The sequence below is a fragment of the Anomaloglossus baeobatrachus genome, chromosome 1 (genome assembly GCF_048569485.1).
Source record: "Anomaloglossus baeobatrachus isolate aAnoBae1 chromosome 1, aAnoBae1.hap1, whole genome shotgun sequence".
Lineage (NCBI taxonomy): Eukaryota > Metazoa > Chordata > Amphibia > Anura > Aromobatidae > Anomaloglossus > Anomaloglossus baeobatrachus.
The window spans coordinates 18,017,934-18,043,069 of record NC_134353.1 but is presented as its reverse complement, the minus strand read 5'-3'; the positions used below and the strand labels follow the sequence as shown (position 1 = coordinate 18,043,069).

Below are 25,136 nucleotides of genomic sequence, written 5' to 3'. Positions count from 1 at the left end.
GTATATAGGGGGCAGCATTATAGTAGTTATATTCTTGTATATAGGGGGTAGTATTATAGTAGTTATATTCTTGTATATAGGGGGTAGTATTATAGTAGTTATATTCTTGTACATAGGGGTAGTATTATAGTAGTTATATTCTTGTACATAGGGGTAGTATTATAGTAGTTATATTCTTGTACATAGGGGGCAGTATTATAGTAGTTATATTCTTGTACATAGGGGGCAGTATTATAGTAGTTATATTCTTGTACATAGGGGGCAGTATTATAGTAGTTATATTCTTGTACATAGGGGGCAGTATTATAGTAGTTATATTCTTGTACATAGGGGGCAGTATTATAGTAGTTATATTCTTGTACATAGGGGGCAGTATTATAGTAGTTATATTCTTGCACATAGGGGGCAGTATTATAGTAGTTATATTCTTGTACATAGGGGCAATATTATAGTAGTTATATTCTTGTACATAGGGGCAGTATTATAGTAGTTATATTCTTGTACATAGGGGGTAGTATTATAGTAGTTATATTCTTGTACATAGGGGTAGTATTATAGTAGTTATATTCTTGTACATAGGGGGCAGTATTATAGTAGTTATATTCTTGTACATAGGGGGCAGTATTATAGTAGTTATATTCTTGTACATAGGGGTAGTATTATAGTAGTTATATTCTTGTACATAGGGGGCAGTATTATAGTAGTTATATTCTTGTACATAGGGGGCAGCATTATAGTAGTTATATTCTTGTATATAGGGGGTAGTATTATAGTAGTTATATTCTTGTATATAGGGGGTAGTATTATAGTAGTTATATTCTTGTACATAGGGGTAGTATTATAGTAGTTATATTCTTGTACATAGGGGGCAGTATTATAGTAGTTATATTCTTGTACATAGGGGGCAGTATTATAGTAGTTATATTCTTGTACATAGGGGGCAGTATTATAGTAGTTATATTCTTGTACATAGGGGGCAGTATTATAGTAGTTATATTCTTGTACATAGGGGGCAGTATTATAGTAGTTATATTCTTGTACATAGGGGGCAGTATTATAGTAGTTATATTCTTGTATATAAGGGCAGTATTATAGTAGTTATATTCTTGTATATAAGGGCAGTATTATAGTAGTTATATTCTTGTACATGGAGGCAGTATTATAGTAGTTATATTCTTGTACATAGGGGGCAGTATTATAGTAGTTATATTCTTGTACATAGGGGCAGTATTATAGTAGTTATATTCTTGTACATAGGGGGCAGTATTATAGTAGTTATATTCTTGTACATAGGGGGCAGTATTATAGTAGTTATATTCTTGTACATAGGGGGCAGTATTATAGTAGTTATATTCTTGTACATAGGGGCAGTATTATAGCAGTTATATTCTTGTACATAGGGGCAGTATTATAGTAGTTATATTCTTGTACATAGAGGCAGTATTATAGTAGTTATATTCTTGTATATAGGGGGCAGTATTATACCTGTACACAGTGCTTCCTCACATACAGGTGCACCTCGATATATATATCACCCCTGTATACCGTCGCCCTCCCCCTCACTATTGTCCATATCCCGGGACACCCGATATTAGCGGCAGATAACACGCAGGACCCCGGAGCTACTGTCGCTATTCCCCGCACTGAGCCCGCAGACCGGGCTGCTCCGGGGACTGTACGGAGGATAGTACGGGAGGAGCCGCCGCCATGTTCTCACCTGTCACAGGTAGTGAATGATGAGGTGCGGCCGCCGGAGCGCAGCTCTCCCCTCCTCACAGCGCCCGCACGTCCCGGGCACAGACTGAGGCTCAGCGCTAATGCGCCCTCGCCAGACTGCAAGCAGCGACTCGACTCCGCCCACTGCGCCGTCATTGGATGTAATAACTGAGCGGCTTCTTTAGACACACCCCTCATGTGAAGTCATCCATCTGTACAAACCACACCTCCTCAAGATCTGGTGTTTCCGTGATGTCGTCATCGACGCCATTTTCTGGTTGGCAAATGGTTGGCGAGGAGTATCTGAGTGTTTTCGTTGCCCAGGGAGACGGGTAGTACTATAGTTGCCTCTATTCTCTGCAGCACGTTGCCTCTATCCTCTGCAGCACGTTGCCTCTATCCTCTGCAGCACGTTGCACCTGTTGCTCTATCCTCTGCGGCACGTTGCCTCTATTCTCTGCAGCACGTTGCCTCTATCCTCTGCAGCACGTTGCCTCTATTCTCTGCAGCACGTTGCACCTGTTGCCTCTATCCTCTGCGGCACATTGCACCTGTTGCCTCTATCCTCTGCAGCATATTGCACCTGTTGCCTCTATCCTCTGCAGCACATTGCACCTGTTGCCTCTATCCTCTGCAGCACGTTGCCTCTATTCTCTGCAGCACGTTGCACCTGTTGCCTCTATCCTCTGCGGCACATTGCACCTGTTGCCTCTATCCTCTGCAGCATATTGCACCTGTTGCCTCTATCCTCTGCAGCATATTGCACCTGTTGTCTCTATCCTCTGCAGTACGTTACACCTGTTGCCCCTATCCTCTGCAGCACGTTACACCTGTTGCCCCTATCCTCTGCAGCACGTTGCCTCCATCCTCTGCAGCACGTTACACCTGTTGCCCCTATCCTCTGCAGCACGTTGCACCTGTTGCCCCTATCCTCTGCAGCACGTTACACCTGTTGCCCCTATCCTCTGCAGCACATTGCACCTGTTGCCCCTATCCTCTGCAGCACGTTGCCTCTATCCTCTGCAGCACGTTACACCTGTTGCCCCTATCCTCTGCAGCACGTTGCCTCTATCCTCTGCAGCACGTTACACCTGTTGCCCCTATCCTCTGCAGCACGTTGCACCTGTTGCCTCTATCCTCTGCAGCACGTTGCACCTGTTGCCCCTATCCTCTGCAGCACGTTGCCTCTATCCTCTGCAGCACGTTGCACCTGTTGCCCCTATCCTCTGCAGCACGTTGCCCCTATCCTCTGCAGCACGTTGCCTCTATCCTCTGCAGCACGTTACACCTGTTGCCCCTATCCTCTGCAGCACGTTGCCTCTATCCTCTGCAGCACGTTACACCTGTTGCCCCTATTCTCTGCAGCACGTTGCCTCTATCCTCTGCAGCACGTTACACCTATTGCCCCTATCCTCTGCAGCACGTTGCACCTGTTGCCTCTATCCTCTGCAGCACGTTGCACCTGTTGCCCCTATCCTCTGCAGCACGTTGCCTCTATCCTCTGCAGCACGTTACACCTGTTGCCCCTATCCTCTGCAGCACGTTGCACCTGTTGCCCCTATCCTCTGCAGCACGTTGCACCTGTTGCCCCTATCCTCTGCAGCACGTTGCACCTGTTGCCTCTATCCTCTGCAGCACGTTGCACCTGTTGCTCTATCCTCTGCGGCACATTGCCTCTTCCCCGTGTCCTCCACACGGCCCTGTCCACAGCTTTCCAGCTCCCACCGCCTCCGCCGTGCTAACACCAGACCAGCAGGGCCCGGCCGCACAGAGAAACCGCTTCTGGGAATGTCCTGGTGGGCTGGGGTGAGGTCTCCCTTATTGTTGTGTCCTCACTGTGATCAGAGGCCATCAGATCTCCTCTCACAGAGGCCAGAGGTGGAAGAGCTACTGCAGCTGCGCCTCCTTCCTACCCCCTTTCACTACGCACTAGATTTTTCCATCTAATCACAATGACTCCTGCTTATCATTTTCACTCCCACTTACAAGAGCGGCGCCTCTCATTCCCACCCTCAGGGGTCGCTGCACCTCATTCCCACCCTCGGGGGTTGCTGCACCTCATTCCCACCCTCGGGGGTTGCTGCACCTCATTACCACCCTCGGGGGTCGCTGCACCTCATTCCCACCCTCGGGGGTCGCTGCACCTCATTCCCACCCTCGGGGGTCACTGCTCCTCATTCCCACCCTCGGGGGTCGCTGCCCTTCGTTCTCACCTCCTACGGAGTCGCTGCCCCTCGTTCTCAGCCTCCTGTGGAGTCGCTGCCCCTCGTTCTCACCTCCCGCGGAGTCGCTGCCCCTCGTTCTCACCCCTCGAGGAGTCGCTGCCCCTCATTCTCACCTCCTGCGAAGTCGCTGCCCCTCGTTCTCACCTCCCGCGGAGTCGCCGACCCTCGTTCTCACCTCCTGCAGAATCGCTGCCCCTCGTTCTCACCTCCCACGGAGTCGCTGCCCCTCGTTCTCACCTCCCGCGGAGTCACTGCCCCTCGTTCTCACCTCCCGCGGAGTCACTGCCCCTCGTTCTCACCTCCCGCGGAGTCGCTGCCCCTCTTTCTCACCCCCCGGGAGTCGCTGCCCCTCGTTCTCACCCCCCGGGGAGTCGCTGCCCCTCGTTCTCACCTCCTGCGAAGTCGCTGCCCCTCGTTCTCACCCCCTGGGGAGTCGCAGACCCTCGTTCTCACCCCCTGGGGAGTCACTGCCCCTCGTTCTCACCTCCCGCGGAGTCGCTGCCCCTCTTTCTCACCCCCCGGGAGTCGCTGCCCCTCGTTCTCACCCCCCGGGAGTCGCTGCCCCTCGTTCTCACCCCCCGGGGAGTCGCTGCCCCTCGTTCTCACCCCCCGGGGAGTCGCTGCCCCTCGTTCTCACCCCCCGGGGAGTCGCTGCCCCTCGTTCTCACCCCCTGTGGAGTCGCTGCCCCTCGTTCTCACCCCCTGTGGAGTCGCTGCCCCTCGTTCTCACCCCCTGGGAAGTCGCTGCCCCTCATTCTCACCCCCTGGGGAGTCGCTGCCCCTCGTTCTTACCCCCTGGGGAGTCGCTGCCCCTCGTTCTCACCTCCCACGGAGTCACTGCCCCTCGTTCTCACCTCCCGCGGAGTTGCTGCCCCTCGTTCTCTAACCCCGGGAGTCGCTGCCCCTCGTTTTCACCCCCCCGGGAGTCGCTGCCCCTCGTTCTCACCCCCCGGGAGTCGCTGCCCCTCGTTCTCACCCCCCGGGAGTCGCTGCCCCTCGTTCTCTAACCCCGGGAGTCGCTGCCCCTCGTTCTCACCCCCCGGGAGTCGCTGCCCCTCGTTCTCACCCCCCGGGAGTCGCTGCCCCTCGTTCTCTAACCCCGGGAGTCGCTGCCCCTCGTTCTCTAACCCCGGGAGTCGCTGCACCATTGGTTAATGCCCCCAGTTGCCTCGATTTCTCGCCTGGAACTCCTTCACTATTTGGTGACGTATCATAATTCGGACCCTCGACCGGGGACGATCTGACCCCGCATCCCCCTGGCGCTGACGCGCGGTGCGGTATTAATAGCCGCGGCCTGTCACCTCCGCAGAGCGGCGGGATTTGTTTTCTCACTTGCAAAAAACAAGAAGCCGAATTTACATAAATGCAGAAAAGTCAAAGAACAGAAACGTCCTCTCCCTGTAAATGTGAGCGGCCCCTGAGGACGGAGGGCACTGCCGAGGAGGACCCCAATACTAGATATAACAGTGCCCATTAATACTGCAACCCACAGTGCTGTCTCCACAGGACCCGTCACTTATGATGGGGGGTGATATTAGTGCCGGCCATGATGGTATCCACCCATAGTGCCTGTCTCCACAGGACCCGTCACTTATGATGGGGGGTGATATTAGTGCCGGCCATGATGGTGCCCACCCATAGTGCCCGTCTCCACAGGACCCGTCACTTATGATGGGGGGTGATATTAGTGCCGGCCATGATGGTATCCACCCATAGTACCTGTCTCCACAGGACCCGTCACTTATGATGGGGGGTGATATTAGTGCCGGCCATGATGGTGCCCACCCATAGTGCCCGTCTCCACAGGACCCGTCACTTATGATGGGGGGTGATATTAGTGCCGGCCATGATGGTGCCCACCCATAGTGCCCGTCTCCACAGGACCCGTCACTTATGATGGGGGGTGATATTAGTGCCGGCCATGATGGTGCCCACCCATAGTGCCCGTCTCCACAGGACCCGTCACTTATGATGGGGGGTGATATTAGTGCCGGCCATGATGGTGCCCCCCCATAGTACCCGTCTCCACAGGTCTCCACAGGACCACCCGGGAAAGAGTGGGCACAACTACACCAAACATATACTGGAAAATCCAGAATAATGGAATGAAGCAAGAGGAGTCCCTTGTTGTATGCAAAAAGTGTAAACAAGTTTATTAATAACACAGAGAAATATTATTAAGAACACTTAAAACTGGGGAAGATCAAAGGGGTGATCCACCCATGAACAGTTTAGCACATCACCACTGAAACCTCATGGAATAATACAGATGGAATAAATCACATAGGCTCACAAATACCAGTACCAGAGAACAGTATACAGCAATACATAGTCACCAAATGTAGGACTAACATAAATATGGTACAGATCAGAGAGAGCCAATACAATACCAGATGAGTAAATAATGAGAGAGGAGGTGTGGGTGCGCCTGCCCCACGCGTTACGCCACCATGTGTGGCTATTGTATTGGCTCTCTCTGATCTGTACCATATTTATGTTAGTCCTACATTTGGTGACTATGTATTGCTGTATACTGTTCTCTGGTACTGGTATTTGTGAGCCTATGTGATTTATTCCATCTGTATTATTCCATGAGGTTTCAGTGGTGATGTGCTAAACTGTTCATGGGTGGATCACCCCTTTGATCTTCCCCAGTTTTAAGTGTTCTTAATAATATTTCTCTGTGTTATTAATGAACTTGTTTACACTTTTTGCATACAACAAGGGACTCCTCTTGCTTCATTCCATTATTCTGGATTTTCCAGTACATGTTTGGTGTAGTTGTGCCCATGTGTTGTTTTCTATGTTCTATTTATGGGTTGGAGCACACTTCCATAATCTATTTATTCAAGGTGGTGCCGTCCCCATTTGTTTCTTGATCACCCATAGTACCTGTCTCCACAGGACCCGTCACTTATGATGGGGGGTGATATTAGTGCCGGCCATGATGGTGCCCACCCATAGTGCCGTCTCCAGCTCTGTCGCCTGTGTCTGATTTTCCACGTCTGCTCCATCAGATCCTGGGGTTCCAGAACTTCTGTCTTTCCATCTGGAGCTGATCCCATACACAGGACCAGAGGACTGAATGTGTGTGGGGACCCCCTGCCCAATCCTTAGACAGGGTTCACAGACATGCAGTGTAAAGCATGGGGGAGGAACCAAGCAACGCCCTGAGCCTCAAATAAGACAAGGAAAGATTTAGGAGGCATCAGACTCTAATAGACTCTGATAGACAGCGCTGGTGGTCTGGAGCCATTATAACTGAGCCCAAGAGAAGTGCTGCAGTGTAAAGCAGAGGAGGGACAGAGCAGCAGAAACATTACTCATAGCACTGCCCAAATGGAGCAGAGTTGTAGTTTAAAGCATGAGGGATGGAAATCAACAACCCGACCTTTATATTGAGAGGAGTAGTAGATTTCAGACTTCTTCAGACTTCTATACACAAAGCTGCTATACTGTAGTCAAAGATTATACATTAGTCCTCATAGAGCAGAGCGGTAGTGTAAAGCATGGTCAAAATAAGGCAGAAATCTGAGCTGATGAAATAGGAGATTTCTGACTACCACATCCTCGGACTGAGTCCTTCATTATAAATATTCCCTAAGGAAGCAAAGCTGCAGTGTAAAGCAACGGAAAAAAAATAGTAGATTGTGTCTGCCATGGTGATATGAGGTGGATTATAGATTAATCCAGACTGCTATAGATGAAGCAGCAAGATATCATACACCAATATAACGGTAAAACGGGGTGTGATGGGATAACCGGGGACCGCTAACAAGGCCCTCACCATCAGTGATCCCAGAGGTACCTCTGATGGTGAGGATGTCTGGGCCATCTTCTTTGCCCTGCTCATGACCAGCCCTGATCATGTAACCCCTCTCCACAACTCCTGGGGAGGGTCGGGGCAGGAGTGGGAGAACCCACAGATAAGGACAAACACGGAAAACCAAAACTCGATCACCCAGCACGCTCACACAGAGGTATAAGACAAGTGATAAGGAGGAAAACAAGAGCAGGGAGGAAACAACAAGACGATGAGAGAATCCACAACAACCCAAGCACAAAGTCATACAATCACCAGCAGGACTGGGACACAACAGCACACGGATCGGTGTAACAAAAGCTATAGTCAGCATGGGAAGACAGGCTCCTCCATCTTAAAAAGGCGGGGAGTGACTGTGATAGGTCTCCCACTGCATGTGATCCAAGAGGTAACCAGCAGACTAGCAGAGACTTAACTCCTGCAAGCCCGATCACTACTGAGCACACAGCTGGTGGACGCCCGAGCCTCCCTGTGCACCGCAGAAGCAGCAGAGGAGGCAGTGAGGAGTGTCAGACTGTGCAGTGTGAACAGCGTCAGATGCCGACATCACACTCAGCGAGTTTACAGCCAAACGCTGTGTGACAAATGGAGAAGAGTAGTAGTGTAAAGTAAGGGGGACAGAAAACAATCTGCATGAAAAGCAGGTGATAGATTAAAAGTGGTCACCGCCTTAGAAAACCGGAATAAATATTTTATTGTTGTGACTTAAAAACATAGAAGAAGCGAAGGGTAATATAAAACATCCTAAACACAGTATATATATATATATATATAACCCCAGTATATATATATAACCCCAGTGTACATATACTGTATAACCCCAGTATATATATATAACCCCAGTGTACATATACTGTATAACCCCAGTATATATATAACCCCAGTATATATATATAACCCCAGTATATATATATAACCCCAGTATATATATATAACCCCAGTATATATATATAACCCCAGTGTACATATACTGTATAACCCCAGTATATATATAACCCCAGTATATATATATATAACCCCAGTATATATATATAACCCCAGTATATATATATAACCCCAGTATATATATATAACCCCAGTATATATATATAACCCCAGTGTACATATACTGTATAACCCCAGTATATATATAACCCCAGTATATATACAGTATACATATATAATCACTATAATCCTTAGCGCAGCGTGCTGTACAGGGCGCTAGAGCATCCGGGTGGGTGGGCTGGCGGCTCGCCGAGGGTCACTTCTTCCCGGCCTCCTGCAGGCGGCAGAGCATCGGTGTGGGTGGGCTGGCGGCGGAGCGTCCGGGTGGGTGGGCTGGCGGCGGAGCTTCCGGGTCAGTGGGCTGGCGGTAGAGCTTCCGGGTAGGTGGGCTGGCGGCGGAGCGTCCGGGTCGGTGGGCTGGCGGCGGAGCGTTCGGGTGGGTGGGCTGGCGGCTTGTCCGGGGGTCACTTCTTCCCGGCCTCCTGCAGGCGGCGGCTCAGGTCATCTATCCGGACGTTCTTCAGATGAAGCAGCTGCTCCATTCTCCGCAGCTTCGCCTGCAGAATCTGAGACATGGAGGTGACATCTGTGAGGCGGCCATACTTATCACATATGGATATGCATATAGGGTAATCCGGGCCACTGCCGGGTCACATGTGCTCCCCCTGGTGGAGGCTGCAATAATCTACACGTATATAGAGGAGCACAGTATACATATACAGTGTGTCCACCCATATCCTGTATACACCGCACCTATATACAGTGTGTCCATCCATATCCTGTATACACCGCACCTATATACAGTGTGTCCATCCATATCCTGTATACACCGCACCTATATACAGTGTGTCCACCCATATCCTGTATACACCGCACCTATATACAGTGTGTCCACCCATATCCTGTATACACCGCACCTATATACAGTGTGTCCCCCATATCCTGTATACACCGCACCTATATACAGTGTCAAATATAGACCAAAGCCACACCATGACTAATACAATATGGTATGTAACAATTTAAGTATAGCGTTTACATGGTGAGGTTGGGGACCCAGGCAGGTCGCTAGTAGACAAATTAAAAGGAGAGAGAAACGCGACCAAATGCCAATTGTGCAAAAGTGTGATCTTTATTATGTCAGGGAAGGTAAAAGCTGCGGCACAGCCACAAGTGAAAGAGCAAGACACAGGCAATCCAAGATATAGTATGTAATGGAAAGAACTATAATACTAAAATTAGTGCCAACCCATGATTAATGGGATGATAAACATTGTCCACCAGGAGCATCCAATAAAGAGTAACCGGACCACAGTAGGTCCAATCGGTTACACATGCAATTGTACAGGATGAAAAGGCGAATGCACAGCACGAAAATAGACAGACATACCTGGCAGACAAAAACCACGGAGAGCACTGTGACCTGCGTCACCCGACGGCCGTTTCGGCGTCCCCTGACGAAGGCTTGGACGCCGAAACGGCCGTCGGGTGACGCAGGTCACAGTGCTCTTCGTGGTTTTTGTCTGCCAGGTATGTCTGTCTATTTTCGTGCTGTGCATTCGCCTTTTCATCCTGTACAATTGCATGTGTAACCGATTGGACCTACTGTGGTCCGGTTACTCTTTATTGGATGCTCCTGGTGGACAATGTTTATCATCCCATTAATCATGGGTTGGCACTAATTTTAGTATTATAGTTCTTTCCATTACATACTATATCTTGGATTGCCTGTGTCTTGCTCTTTCACTTGTGGCTGTGCCGCAGCTTTTACCTTCCCTGACATAATAAAGATCACACTTTTGCACAATTGGCATTTGGTCGCGTTTCTCTCTCCTTTTAATCTATATACAGTGTGTCCACCCATATCCTGTATACACCGCACCTATATACAGTGTGTCCACCCATATCCTGTATACACCGCACCTATATACAGTGTGTCCACCCATATCCTGTATATACCGCACCTATATACAGTGTGTCCACCCATATCCTGTATACACCGCACCTATATACAGTGTCCACCCATATCCTGTATACACCGCACCTATATACAGTGCGTCCACCCATATCCTGTATACACCGCACCTATATACAGTGTGTCCACCCATATCCTGTATACACCACACCTATATACAGTGTGTCCACCCATATCCTGTATACCCCGCACCTATATACAGTGTGTCCACCCATATCCTGTATACACTGCACCTATATACAGTGTGTCCACCCATATCCTGTATACACCGCACCTATATACAGTGTGTCCACCCATATCCTGTATACACCGCACCTATATACAGTGTGTCCACCCATATCCTGTATACACCGCACCTATATACAGTGTGTCCACCCATATCCTGTATACACAGCACCTATATACAGTGTGTCCACCCATATCCTGTATACACCGCACCTCTATACAGCGTGTCCACCCATATCCTGTATACACCACACCTATATACAGTGTGTCCACCCATATCCTGTATACACCGCACCTATATACAGTGTGTCCACCCATATCCTGTATACACCGCACCTATATACAGTGTGTCCACCCATATCCTGTATACACCGCACCTATATACAGTGTGTCCACTCATATCCTGTCCACCGCCATTATCTTGAGAATGGCGGCAGCTATAGGCATAGAAGTGGTGTCTAGGTATAGTAAAGTAGCCATGCGCTACGCAATGAAACCACCTATAGCGCCACCTGGTGGAAAACAACGGAGTTAGCATTTTTATCTCGAAAACGGAACGAGATAGAGAAAAAAAATGAATTACAAATGCTCACTCCGTTGTTTTCCACCAGGTGGCGCTATAGGTGGTTTCATTGTGTAGCGCATGGCTACTTTACTGTAGCTAGACACCACTTTTATGCCCACAGCTGCCGCCGTTCTCAAGTTAATGGCGGTGGACAGGATAGGGGTGGACACACTGTATACACAGGGCCCTGAAATACTATTCATACCCCGGGAATGCTTCGACATTTGCACCTTTCTCTATTTTGGGGTCTCTCCGGCTTTGGTCATCTAAAGGTGACATTTTTCCTCTTTTTAGCTCCATCCATCTTCCCATCACTTCTGACCAGCTTCCCTGCCCCTGCTGAAAAAAAGCCTCCCCACAGCAGGCTGCGGCCTCCACTATGTGTGACTGTGGGGAGGGTGATTTCAGGGTGATGTGCAGAGTTGATGCAAAAATGCATAGATGAGAAGCCCCCACACATTGTGAGTGACCCCCTCCATGGATGAGAAGCCCCCACAGATTGTGAGTGACCCCCTCCATGGATGAAAAGCCCCTACACATTGTGAGTGACCCCTTCCATAGATGAGAAGCCCCCACACATTGTGAGTGACCCTCTCCATGGATAAGAAGCCACCACACATTGTGAGTGACCCCCTCCATGGATGAGAAGCCCCTAAACATTGTGAGTGACCCCCTCCATGGATGAGAGGTGACTTCTTTGCTGCCCTCCTTGACAATGAGCAGCCTCCAGAAGCCTTCTTCTCCCTTTGCTCACACCTGCCCGCTGCCATTCCTGAGCAAGCTCTGCACTGGGAGAACAGAGCCCATAACGACATCCTCTTTAGGGGGTGGTCCGGGCATTTGCTGGAGTTTCTTGGGGGCCTGAATCCTCCTTCACAGCAATTGAACATCTCTCTTTGAAGTTCTTTATGATCCGATAAATGGCGGATTTAGGGGCAATATTACCAGCAGCAATGTCCTGCCCTGTAAAGCTCTTTTGCTGTAAAGCAGTGATGACGGCCGGTGTTTCCTTACAGGTGACAATGATTTCATGCAGGTACCGTATGGTAAAGCCGCAGTCTGCTGTTATAATGCAATAATCCAGATAACAGCCATGGGGGATATGAGGGCACGGCGGGGGATATGAGGGCACGGCGGGGGATATGAGGGCACGTGGGGGGGGTCCTCACCTGCACGGTCTCCAGGGACACCATCAGTGCCCGCTCCTTCTCTGCCAGCTGGATGCGGAGGTTGGAGTCCGGGTGGGCGACCTGCGCGTACCCCTGCGAGGCTTTACTGAGGACAGACCGAGGGAAGATCACATCATATAATCTCCATGGTAACAGAATGTTATAATAATGCAGAGAATCCTCCTCATCACTATAGGAATATAATATGGTAATCACAGACGCCTCCTCTCTGTTGTCTCGCTGTTATCACCCACCTGCCAGCCTCCGCCTTGTCTACACCATTGCTATTCTGCTTTGTCGCATAACCTGTAAAGAGGTTTAGGAGACACGTGATTGGTCAGATTTCTGTACGGAGCATAAGATGTGTAACCCCACCCCCATCCACATCACTATGATCATGTGACCTACTCTGGAGAACTATGAATGCAGCTCTGGATGTGAGGATGTGATTAGAGTGTGAGATATCACACAGTGATGGAACTATGAATGCAGCTCTGGATGTGGTTACAGTGTAAGATGTGATATAATGAAAGAACTACGAGTGCAGCTCTGGATGCGGTTATGTATTATATGTGATATAACGCCAGAACTATGAATGCAGCTCTGGATGTCATTACGATATAATGCCAGAACTATGAATGCAGCTCTGGATGTCATTATGATATAACGCCAGAACTATGAATTCAGCTCTGGATAGGAGGATGCGTTTACAGCATGATATAATAACAGAAATATTAATGCAGCTCTATATGTGGTTGCAGTGTAAAACATGATGTAATGACAGAACTATGAGTGCAGCTCTGGATGTGATTATGTATTAGATGTGATATAATGCCAAAACTATGAATGTTGCTCTGGATGTGATTAAAGTATAAGAAGCGATAAGATGCCAGGACTATGAATGCAGCTGTGGATGTCGTTGTGATATAATGCCAGAACTATGAATGCAGCTGTGGATGTGAGTAAAGCATAAGAAGTGATATAACAACAGAACTATGAATGCAGCTCTGGATGAGATTATAGTGTTAAGGCCCTGTCACACACACAGATAAACATTTGGCAGATCTGTGGTTGCAGTGAAATCATGGACATATTGTTCCATTTGTACACGGCCACAAACCTGGCACTGATTGTCCACAATTTCACTGCAACCACAGATCTGCCGCAGATTTATCTCTGTGTGTGACAGGGCCTTAAGACGTGGTATAAAACCAGGCCCATGAATGCAGCTGTTGCAGTGTAACACACCAGAACTATGAATCCAGCTCTGGCTGTGAATGGCATTTGAGACATAATGAAATATCAGAAGTGTGATTACAGCTCCGGATGTCACACTGGGTCAGCACTACATAGAGATCTTTACATTTAGCTGTACAGGGATCACATGACTTGGTAGAAGTGATTGGACGATTTGAATGATATTGATCGTTCCTCCTCGTTACAGTCACATGACTGATCGCCTGCAGCGGTCCCATTACCTGAGTCTGGGTGGTTATTGGTCTCTGACTGTGGACTCATCACCTCCTGCGTGGAAATAAAGATGATGAGTCGGGCTGTGCAGCCCGCACAATCACCCATCTTCCCTGCCCCAGGAGCTCACACTCTATGGTCACCTGCTCGCTGTGCACCTGCCGCTGCCGCTCCTCGATCTTCTGCCGCAGCGTGCTGAGGACAAGTTCCACCACCCCCGGGGAGCACTGCACGATCCTGCGCACCACGTCCTCCGGCACCGAGAAGCTCAGCTTACTCAGAACCTTCCTGAGGAGCAAAGAGGAAAAACTGACCGGGAGCAACACAGCTAGAGGAGAAAAAGCTGGGGGAAGAAGAAGTGGGGGGATGCAGCTGCAGACTCAGACTGTGAAAGAGGAAGAAGTGGGGGGATGCAGCTGCAGACTCAGGCTGTGAAAGAGGAAGAAGTGGGGGGATGCAGCTGCAGACTCAGACTGTGAAAGAGGAAGAAGGGGGGGGATGCAGCTGCAGACTCAGGCTGTGAAAGAGGAAGAAGTGGGGGGGATGAAGCTGCAGACTCAGGCTGTGAAAGAGAAAGAAGTGGGGGGATGCAGCTGCAGACTCAGGCTGTGAAAGAGGAAGAAGTGGGGGGATGGAGCTGCAGACTCAGGCTGTGAAAGAGAAAGAAGTGGGGGGATGCAGCTGCAGACTCAGGCTGTGAAAGAGGAAGAAGTGGGGGGATGCAGCTACAGACTCAGGCTGTGAAAGAGGAAGAAGTGGGGGGATGCAGCTGCAGACTCAGGCTGTGAAAGAGGAAGAAGTGGGGGATGCAGCTGCAGACTCAGGCTGTGAAAGAGAAAGAAGTGGGGGGATGGAGCTGCAGACTCAGGCTGTGAAAGAGGAAGAAGTGGGGGGATGCAGCTGCAGACTCAGGCTGTGAAAGAGGAAGAAGTGGGGGGATGGAGCTGCAGACTCAGGCTGTGAAAGAGAAAGAAGTGGGGGGATGCAGCTGCAGACTCAGGCTGTGAAAGAGGAAGAAGTGGGGGGATGCAGCTACAGACTCAGGCTGTGAAAGAGGAAGAAGTGGGGGGATGCAGCTGCAGACTCAGGCTGTGAAAGAGGAAGAAGTGGGGGATGCAGCTGCAGACTCAGGCTGTGAAAGAGAAAGAAGTGGGGGGATGGAGCTGCAGACTCAGGCTGTGAAAGAGGAAGAAGTGGGGGGATGCAGCTGCAGACTCAGGCTGTGAAAGAGAAAGAAGTGGGGGGATGAAGCTGCAGACTCAGGCTGTGAAAGAGAAAGAAGTGGGGGGATGCAGCTGCAGACTCAGGCTGTGAAAGAGGAAGAAGTGGGGGGATGCAGCTGCAGACTCAGGCTGTGAAAGAGAAAGAAGTGGGGGGATGAAGCTGCAGACTCAGGCTGTGAAAGAGGAAGAAGTGGGGGGATGAAGCTGCAGACTCAGGCTGTGAAAGAGGAAGAAGTGGGGGGATGAAGCTGCAGACTCAGGCTGTGAAAGAGAAAGAAGTGGGGGGATGCAGCTAGAGACTGACACTCAGGCTGTGAAAGAGGAAGAAGTGGGGGGATGAATCTGCAGCCTCTGAGACTCAGGCTGTGAAAGAAGAAGTGGGGGGATGAAGCTGCAGACTCAAGCTGTGAAAGAGGAAGAAGGGGGGGATGAAGCTGCAGACTCAGGCTGTGAAAGAGGAAGAAGGGGGGGATGAAGCTGCAGACTCAAGCTGTGAAAGAGGAAGAAGTGGGGGATGAAGCTGCAGACTCAGGCTGTGAAAGAGAAAGAAGTGGGGGATGAAGCTGCAGACTCAGGCTGTGAAAGAGGAAGAAGTGGGGGGAAGAAGCTGCAGACTCAGGCTGTGAAAGAGGAAGAAGTGGGGGGATGAAGCTGCAGACTCAGGCTGTGAAAGAGGAAGAAGTGGGGGGATGAAGCTGCAGCCTCTGAGACTCAGGCTGTGAAAGAAGAAGTGGGGGGATGAAGCTGCAGACTCTGAGACTCAGGCTGTGAAACAGGAAGAAGTGGGGGGATGAAGCTGCAGACTCTGAAACTCAGGCTGTGAAAGAGGAAGTGGGGGGATGAAGCTGCAGACTCTGAAACTCAGGCTGGGAAAGAGGAAGTAGGGGGATGAAGCTGCAGACTCTGAGACTCAGGCTGTGAAAGAGGAAGTGGAGGGATGAAGCTACAGACTCAGGCTATGAAAGAAGAAGTGGGGGGATGAAGCTGCAGACTCAGGCTCTGAAAGAGGAAGAAGTGGGAGGATGAAGCTGCAGACTCAGGCTGTGAAAGAGGAAGAAGTGGGGGGATGAAGCTGCAGACTCAGGCTCTGAAAGAGGAAGAAGTGGGGGGATGAATCTGCAGACTCAGGCTGTGAAAGAGGAAGAAGTGGGAGGATGAAGCTGCAGACTCAGGCTGTGAAAGGGGAAGAAGTGGGGGGATGAAGCTGCAGACTCAGGCTGTGAAAGAGGAAGAAGTGGGGAGATGAAGCTGCAGACTCAGGCTGTGAAAGAGGAAGAAGTAGGAGGATGAAGCTGCAGACTCAGGCTGTGAAAGAGGAAGAAGTGGGGGGATGAAGCTGCAGACTCAGCCTGTGAAAGAGGAAGAAGTGGGGAGATGACGCTGCAGACTCAGGCTGTGAAAGAGGAAGAAGTGGGAGGATGAAGCTGCAGACTCAGGCTGTGAAAGAGGAAGAAGTGGGGAGATGAACCTGCAGACTCAAGCTGTGAAAGAGGAAGAAGGGGGGGATGAAGCTGCAGACTCAGGCTGTGAAAGAGGAAGAAGGGGGGGATGAAGCTACAGACTCAAGCTGTGAAAGAGGAAGAAGTGGGGGGATGAAGCTGCAGACTCAAGCTGTGAAAGAGGAAGAAGGGGAGGATGAAGCTGCAGACTCAGGCTGTGAAAGAGGAAGAAGTGGGGGGAAGAAGCTGCAGACTCAGGCTGTGAAAGAGGAAAAAGTGGGGGGATGAAGCTGCAGACTCAGGCTGTGAAAGAGGAAGAAGTGGGGGGATGAAGCTGCAGCCTCTGAGACTTAGGCTGTGAAAGAAGAAGTGGGGGGATGAAGCTGCAGACTCTGAGACTCAGGCTGTGAAACAGGAAGAAGTGGAGGGATGAAGCTGCAGACTCTGAAACTCAGGCTGTGAAAGAGGAAGTGGGGGGATGAAGCTGCAGACTCTGAGACTCAGGCTGTGAAATGGGAAGAAGTGGGGGGATGAAGCTGCAGACTCTGAGACTCAGGCTGTGAAAGAGGAAGTGGAGGGATGAAGCTACAGACTCAGGCTATGAAAGAAGAAGTGGAGGGATGAAGCTGCAGACTCAGGCTCTGAAAGAGGAAGAAGTGGGGGGATGAAGCTGCAGACTCAGGCTGTGAAAGAGGAAGAAGTGGGAGGATGAAGCTGCAGACTCAGGCTGTGAAAGAGGAAGAAGTGGGGGGATGAAGCTGCAGACTCAGGCTCTGAAAGAGGAAGAAGTGGGGGGATGAAGCTGCAGACTCAGGCTGTGAAAGAGGAAGAAGTGGGAGGATGAAGCTGCAGACTCAGGCTGTGAAAGGGGAAGAAGTGGGGGGATGAAGCTGCAGACTCAGGCTGTGAAAGAGGAAGAAGTGGGAGGATGAAGCTGCAGACTCAGGCTGTGAAAGAGGAAGAAGTGGGGGGATGAAGCTGCAGACTCAGCCTGTGAAAGAGGAAGAAGTGGGGAGATGAAGCTGCAGACTCAGGCTGTGAAAGAAGAAGAAGTGGGGAGATGAATCTGCAGACTCAGGCTGTGAAAGAGGAAGAAGTGGGGGGATGAAGCTGCAGACTCAGGCTGTGAAAGAGGAAGAAGTGGGGGGATGAAGCTGCAGACTCAGACTGTGAAAGAGGAAGAAGTGGGGGGATGAAGCTGCAGCCTCTGAGACTTAGGCTGTGAAAGAAGAAGTGGGGGGATGAAGCTGCAGACTCTGAGACTCAGGCTGTGAAACAGGAAGAAGTGGAGGGATGAAGCTGCAGACTCTGAAACTCAGGCTGTGAAAGAGGAAGTGGGGGGATGAAGCTCCAGACTCTGAGACTCAGGCTGTGAAATGGGAAGAAGTGGGGGGATGAAGCTGCAGACTCTGAGACTCAGGCTGTGAAAGAGGAAGTGGAGGGATGAAGCTACAGACTCAGGCTATGAAAGAAGAAGTGGAGGGATGAAGCTGCAGACTCAGGCTCTGAAAGAGGAAGAAGTGGGGGGATGAAGCTGCAGACTCAGGCTGTGAAAGAGGAAGAAGTGGGAGGATGAAGCTGCAGACTCAGGCTGTGAAAGAGGAAGAAGTGGGGGGATGAAGCTGCAGACTCAGGCTCTGAAAGAGGAAGAAGTGGGGGGATGAAGCTGCAGACTCAGGCTGTGAAAGAGGAAGAAGTGGGAGGATGAAGCTGCAGACTCAGGCTGTGAAAGGGGAAGAAGTGGGGGGATGAAGCTGCAGACTCAGGCTGTGAAAGAGGAAGAAGTGGGAGGATGAAGCTGCAGACTCAGGCTGTGAAAGAGGAAGAAGTGGGGGGATGAAGCTGCAGACTCAGCCTGTGAAAGAGGAAGAAGTGGGGAGATGAAGCTGCAGACTCAGGCTGTGAAAGAGGAAGAAGTGGGGAGATGAATCTGCAGACTCAGGCTGTGAAAGAGGAAGAAGTGGGGGGATGAAGCTGCAGACTCAGGCTGTGAAAGAGGAAGAAGTGGGGGGATGAAGCTGCAGACTCAGACTGTGAAAGAGGAAGAAGTGGGGGTTTGAAGCTGCAGACTGACACTCAGGCTATGAAAGAAGAAGTGGAGGGATGAAGCTGCAGACTCTGAGACTCAGGCTATGAAAGAAGAAGTGGGGGGATGAAGCTGCAGACTCTGAAACTCAGGCTGTGAAAGAGGAAGTGGGGGGATGAAGCTGCAGACTCTGAGACTCAGGCTGTGAAACAGGAAGAAGTGGGGGGATGAAGCTGCAGACTCTGAGACTCAGGCTGTGAAACAGGAAGAAGTGGGGGGATGAAGCTGCAGATTCTGAGACTCAGGCTGTGAAACAGGAAGAAGTGGGGGGATGAAGCTGCAGATTCTGAGACTCAGGCTATGAAAGAAGAAGTGGGGGGATGAAGCTGCAGACTCTGAGACTCAGGCTGTGAAACAGGAAGAAGTGGGGGGATGAAGCTGCAGACTGACACTCAAGCTGTGAGAGGGGAGGGGCAGCAGACAGGACAGCTGATTGGTTCAGAAGACCCCACCCACTACAGAAAAGATGCAGCATGGAGATAGAGCAGCGGATGGGGATGCTGGGAGCCCGGACCCCCGGGGGTCTCACCGGTTCAGGGTGCTCCAGTTGCTGAGCTTCTGCTGGGTGGAGTTGGCCGGGACGTAGTTGTGCATCTCCACCATTTTGGGGAAATAATGTTTGATGACTTCTGCAGCCAATACTGTGAAGACAGAGACATTACAAGAAGTCCCATGTAAGACCACCGGGGGGAGCTGTGCCACCGAGGACGGACGGGGCTTATATCAGAGGAGAAATACTGTACAGTATATACACACACACTGAAGAAAGATATAACAGGGAGATTATTGGGGGATCGGGGGCTGCTGTAGTTATTGGGGGATCGGGGGCTGCTGTGATTATTGGGGGATCGGAGGTCGCTGTGATTATTGGGGGATCGGAGGCCGCTGTGATTATTGGGGGATCGGAGGCTTCTGTGATTATTGGGGGATCGGGGGCTGCTGTGATTATTGGGGGGATCGGAGGCTGCTGTGATTATTGGGGGATCGGAGGCTTCTGTGATTATTGGGGGATCGGGGGCTGCTGTGATTATCGGGGGATCGGGGGCTTCTGTGATTATTGGGGGATCGGAGGCCGCTGTGATTATTGGGGGATCGGAGGCTGCTGTGATTATTGGGGGATCGGAGGCTTCTGTGATTATTGGGGGATCGGAGGCTTCTGTGATTATTGGGGGATCGGGGGCTGCTGTGATTATTGGGGGATCGGGGGCTGCTGTGATTATTGGGGGATCGGAGGCTGCTGTGATTATTGGGGGATCGGAGGCTTCTGTGATTATTGGGGGATCGGGGGCTGCTGTGATTATTGGGGGATCGGGGGCTGCTGTGATTATTGGAGGATCGGAGGCTTCTGTGATTATTGGGGGATCGGAGGCTGCTGTGATTATTGGGGGATCGGAGGCTTCTGTGATTATTGGGGGATCGGAGGCTGCTGTGATTATTGGGGGATCGGGGGCCGCTGTGATTATTGGGGGATCGGAGGCTTCTGTGATTATTGGGGGATCGGAGGCTTCTGTGATTATTGGGGGATCGGAGGCTGCTGTGATTATTGGGGGATCGGAGGCTTCTGTGATTATTGGGGGATCGGAGGCTGCTGTGATTATTGGGGGATCGGGGGCCGCTGTGATTATTGGGGGATCGGAGGCTTCTGTGATTATTGGGGGATCGGAGGCTTCTGTGATTATTGGGGGATCGGAGGCTGCTGTGATTATTGGAGGATCGGAGGTTGCTGTGATTATTGGGGGATCGGGGGCTGCTGTGATTATTGGGGGATCGGAGGCTTCTGTGATTATTGGGGGATCGGAGGCTTCTGTGATTATTGGGGGATCGGAGGCTGCTGTGATTATTGGGGGATCGGAGGCTTCTGTGATTATTGGAGGATCGGAGGTTGCTGTGATTATTGGGGGATCGGAGGCTGCTGTGATTATTGGGGGATCGGAGGCTGCTGTGATTATTGGAGGATCGGAGGCTGCTGTGATTATTGGGGGATCGGGGGCTGCTGTGATTATCGGGGGATCGGAGGCCGCTGTGATTATTGGGGGATCGGAGGTTGCTGTGATTATTGGGGGATCGGAGGCCGCTGTGATTATTGGGGGATCGGAGGCTGCTGTGATTATTGGGGGATCGGAGGTCGCTGTGATTATTGGGGGATCGGAGGCTGCTGTGATTATTGGAGGATCGGAGGCTGCTGTGATTATCGGGGGATCGGGGGCTGCTGTGATTATCGGGGGATCGGAGGCCGCTGTGATTATTGGGGGATCGGAGGTTGCTGTGATTATTGGGGGATCGGAGGCCGCTGTGATTATTGGGGGATCGGGGGCTGCTGTGATTATTGGGGGATCGGAGGCTGCTGTGATTATTGGAAAATCGGAGGCTTCTGTGATTATTGGGGGATCGGAGGCTTCTGTGATTATTGGGGGATCGGAGGCTTCTGTGATTATTGGAAAATCGGAGGCTTCTGTGATTATTGGGGGATCGGGGGCTGCTGTGATTATTGGAAAATCGGAGGCTTCTGTGATTATTGGGGATCGGAGGCTTCTGTGATTATTGGGGGATTGGAGGCTGCTGTGATTATTGGGGGATCGGAGGCTTCTGTGATTATTGGGGGATCGGAGGCTTCTGTGATTATTGGGGGATCGGAGGCCGCTGTAGTTATTGGGGGGATGGGAGGCTGCTGTAGTTATTGGGGGATCGGGGGCTGCTGTGCTTAGTGGGGGATCGGGGGCTGCTGTGATTCTTGGGGGATCGGGGGCCACTGTGATTATTGGGGGATCGGAGGCTGCTGTGATTATTGGGGGATCGGGGGCTGCTGTGATTATTGGGGGATCGGAGGCTGCTGTGATTATTGGGGGATCGGAGGCTGCTGTGCTTAGTGGGGGATCGGGGGCTGCTGTGATTATTGGGGGATCGGGGGCTGCTGTGATTATTGGGGGATCGGGGGCCGCTGTGATTATTGGGGGATCGGAGGCTGCTGTGATTATTGGGGGATCGGGGGCTGCTGTGATTATCGGGGGATCGGGGGCTGCTGTGATTATTGGGGGATCGGAGGCTGCTGTGATTATTGGGGGATCGGGGGCTGCTGTGCTTAGTGGGGGATCGGGGGCCGCTGTGATTATTGGGGGATCGGAGGCTGCTGTGATTATTGGGGGATCGGGGGCTGCTGTGATTATCGGGGGATCGGAGGCTGCTGTGATTATTGGGGGATCGGAGGCCGCTGTGATTATTGGGGGATCGGAGGCTGCTGTGATTATTGGGGGATCGGAGGCTGCTGTGCTTAGTGGGTGATCGGGGGCCGCTGTGATTATTGGGGGATCGGAGGCTGCTGTGATTATTGGGGGATCGGGGGCTGCTGTGATTATCGGGGGATCGGAGGCTGCTGTGATTATTGGGGGATCGGAGGCCGCTGTGATTATTGGGGGATCGGGGGCTGCTGTGATTATTGGGGGATCGGGGGCTGCTGTGATTATTGGGGATCGAGGGCTGCTGTGATTATTGGGGGATCGGAGGCTGCTGTGATTATTGGGGGATCGGGGGCTGCTGTGATTATCGGGGGATCGGGGGCTGCTGTGATTATTGGGGGATCGGAGGCTGCTGTGCTTAGTGGGGGATCGGGGGCCGCTGTGATTATTGGGGGATCGGAGGCTGCTGTGATTATTGGGGGATCGGAGGCTTCTGTGATTATTGGGGGATTGGAGGCTGCTGTGATTATTGGGGGATCGGAGGCTTCTGTGATTATTGGGGGATCGGAGGCTTCTGTGATTATTGGGGGATCGGAGGCCGCTGTGATTATTGGGGGATCGGAGGCTGCTGTGATTATTGGGGGATCGGAGGCTTCTGTGATTATTGGGGGATCGGGGGCTGCTGTGATTATTGGGGGATCGGGGGCTGCTGTGATTATTGGGGGATCGGGGGCTGCTGTGATTATTGGGGGATCGGGGGCTGCTGTGATTATTGGGGGATCGGGGGCTGCTGTGATTATTGGGGGATCGGAGGCTGCTGTGATTATTGGGGGATCGGAGGCTGCTGTGATTATTGGGGGATCGGGGGCCGCTGTGATTATTGGGGGATCGGAGGCTGCTGTGATTATTGGGGGATCGGGGGCCGCTGTGATTATTGGGGGATCGGAGGCTGCTGTGATTATTGGGGGATCGGGGGCTGCTGTGATTATCGGGGGATCGGAGGCTGCTGTGATTATTGGGGGATCGGAGGCCGCTGTGATTATTGGGGGATCGGGGGCTGCTGTGATTATTGGGGGATCGGGGGCTGCTGTGATTATTGGGGATCGAGGGCTGCTGTGATTATTGGGGGATCGGAGGCTGCTGTGATTATTGGGGGATCGGGGGCTGCTGTGATTATCGGGGGATCGGGGGCTGCTGTGATTATTGGGGGATCGGAGGCTGCTGTGCTTAGTGGGGGATCGGGGGCCGCTGTGATTATTGGGGGATCGGAGGCTGCTGTGATTATTGGGGGATCGGAGGCTTCTGTGATTATTGGGGGATTGGAGGCTGCTGTGATTATTGGGGGATCGGAGGCTTCTGTGATTATTGGGGGATCGGAGGCTTCTGTGATTATTGGGGGATCGGAGGCCGCTGTGATTATTGGGGGATCGGAGGCTGCTGTGATTATTGGGGGATCGGAGGCTTCTGTGATTATTGGGGGATCGGGGGCTGCTGTGATTATTGGGGGATCGGGGGCTGCTGTGATTATCGGGGGATCGGGGGCTGCTGTGATTATTGGGGGATCGGGGGCTGCTGTGATTATTGGGGGATCGGAGGCTGCTGTGATTATTGGGGGATCGGAGGCTGCTGTGATTATTGGGGGATCGGAGGCTTCTGTGATTATTGGGGGATCGGGGGCTGCTGTGATTATTGGGGGATCGGGGGCTGCTGTGATTATTGGGGGATCGGAGGCTGCTGTGATTATTGGGGGATCGGGGGCTGCTGTGATTATTGGGGGATCGTGGGCCGCTGTAGTTATTGGGGGGATCGGAGGCTGCTGTAGTTATTGGGGGATCGGGGGCTGCTCTGTGATTATTGGGGGATCGGGGGCTGCTGTGATTATTGGGGGATCGGGGGCTGCTGTGATTATTGGGGGATCGGGGGCTGCTGTGATTATTGGGGGATCGGAGGCTGCTGTGATTATTGGGGGATCGGAGGCTGCTGTGATTATTGGGGGATCGGGGGCTGCTGTGATTATTGGGGGATCGGGGGCTGCTGTGATTATTGGGGGATCGGAGGCTTCTGTGATTATTGGGGGATCGGGGTCTGCTGTGATTATTGGGGGATCGGAGGCTGCTGTGATTATTGGGGGATCGGAGGCCGCTGTGATTATTGGGGGATCGGAGGCCGCTGTGATTATTGGGGGATCGGATTATTGGCGGTCCACTGTGTTTGCGCCTCATCCGGTCCGGCGGAGCACAGATTTGCGCGGTTTCCCTGCGGTTTCTCCGGTCAGTGTCGCTCTCACCCACCTCCATCGCTGAAGTCCCGGCTCATGTTCCTCTTGGGTCGGGACAGCGGGATCTTGTCCACCCAGCAGTACAGATCCTGCAGGTTCTGCTCATCAAACTCCCCGGCGGCGGCCATCCCTGCTCAGCGTCCTGCCTGGCAGCCACACATTGTGTACATGTAGCCATGACAACGGCTGCCACAGCGACCAGGAGGCGTTCGTCGTCATTCACAAAGCTTTATTGTCCCTGGCACAGTTACACGGTCGGGAGGGGGTCTCCTCACTGCTCTGAAAGAAGAATTTCAGGTTTTTCCGCTCGTCCTTGTGTATAATTAAGGATTATTAATGGTGATGAGGAAAAGCTGCTATAATCATCTGTATTACTATAGCGCCAACATATTCCGCAGCGCCTTACAATTCAGAGGCTTAAAAACAAACAACAGTTATAAAAGATACAATAATAAAAGCAAAAATAAAGACCCCCGGTGGAGAGGATGAGATGGGGCGACAGGTACAGGGGCTTATTTACAGCGACGGCCGATAATGTGGGAATAACGTTGTCAATTATTACACGGATTACATCAGGAATATTACGCTGAGCTTTCCCGCGGCTGTCACGCTGCTTCCCGGTCCGCTCATTAGGTCTCATGCATATTCACTGCTTTCCCCGCCCACCATCTGTGACAGCGTCTGTGATTGGTTAGTAAAGTGTAAAAATAAATAAAGAATTTGAAAAAATGGCGCAAGGTCCCGCATAGTTTGACACCCAGTGCCAATAAAGCATACGGCTAAAG

The 25,136-nt window shown here is 51.5% G+C and overlaps 2 protein-coding genes across 2 annotated transcripts in view; both read right to left on the bottom strand.

Annotated features, from left to right (window-relative positions):
- ADISSP (adipose secreted signaling protein) overlaps nt 1-1,822 on the bottom strand; it is a 28,211-nt gene extending 26,389 nt beyond the window's left edge. The window contains exon 1 of the mRNA XM_075332475.1: nt 1,718-1,822. The gene's annotated coding sequence lies outside the window, so the exon portion shown is untranslated. The remainder of the gene's footprint in view (nt 1-1,717) is intronic.
- A 6,626-nt stretch (nt 1,823-8,448) lies between these two features.
- SPEF1 (sperm flagellar 1) lies at nt 8,449-24,500 on the bottom strand. The gene is made up of 7 exons (XM_075332474.1): nt 24,365-24,500; nt 19,430-19,541; nt 14,296-14,440; nt 14,161-14,206; nt 12,937-12,988; nt 12,683-12,788; nt 8,449-9,314 (listed from the first exon to the last, which is right to left on the bottom strand). Exons 1-7 carry the CDS (start codon nt 24,477-24,479, stop codon nt 9,213-9,215), a joined length of 678 nt encoding a protein of 225 aa, XP_075188589.1. The 5' UTR covers nt 24,480-24,500; the 3' UTR covers nt 8,449-9,212.
- Nucleotides 24,501-25,136: the final 636 nt, after the last annotated feature.

What these genes read in the sequence shown, in the direction of transcription:
- SPEF1 (XM_075332474.1), bottom strand. Translation starts at nt 24,479, where the DNA reads ATGGCCGCCGCCGGGGAGTTTGATGAGCAGAACCTGCAGGATCTGTAC. An exon ending in AACTGGAGCACCCTGAACCG is followed by an intron (nt 14,441 to 19,429) that starts GTGAGACCCCCG and finishes TTTGCTCCTCAG; the next exon opens with GAAGGTTCTGAGTAAGCTGA. An exon ending in GACAAGGCGGAGGCTGGCAG is followed by an intron (nt 12,789 to 12,936) that starts GTGGGTGATAAC and finishes GTCTGTCCTCAG; the next exon opens with TAAAGCCTCGCAGGGGTACG.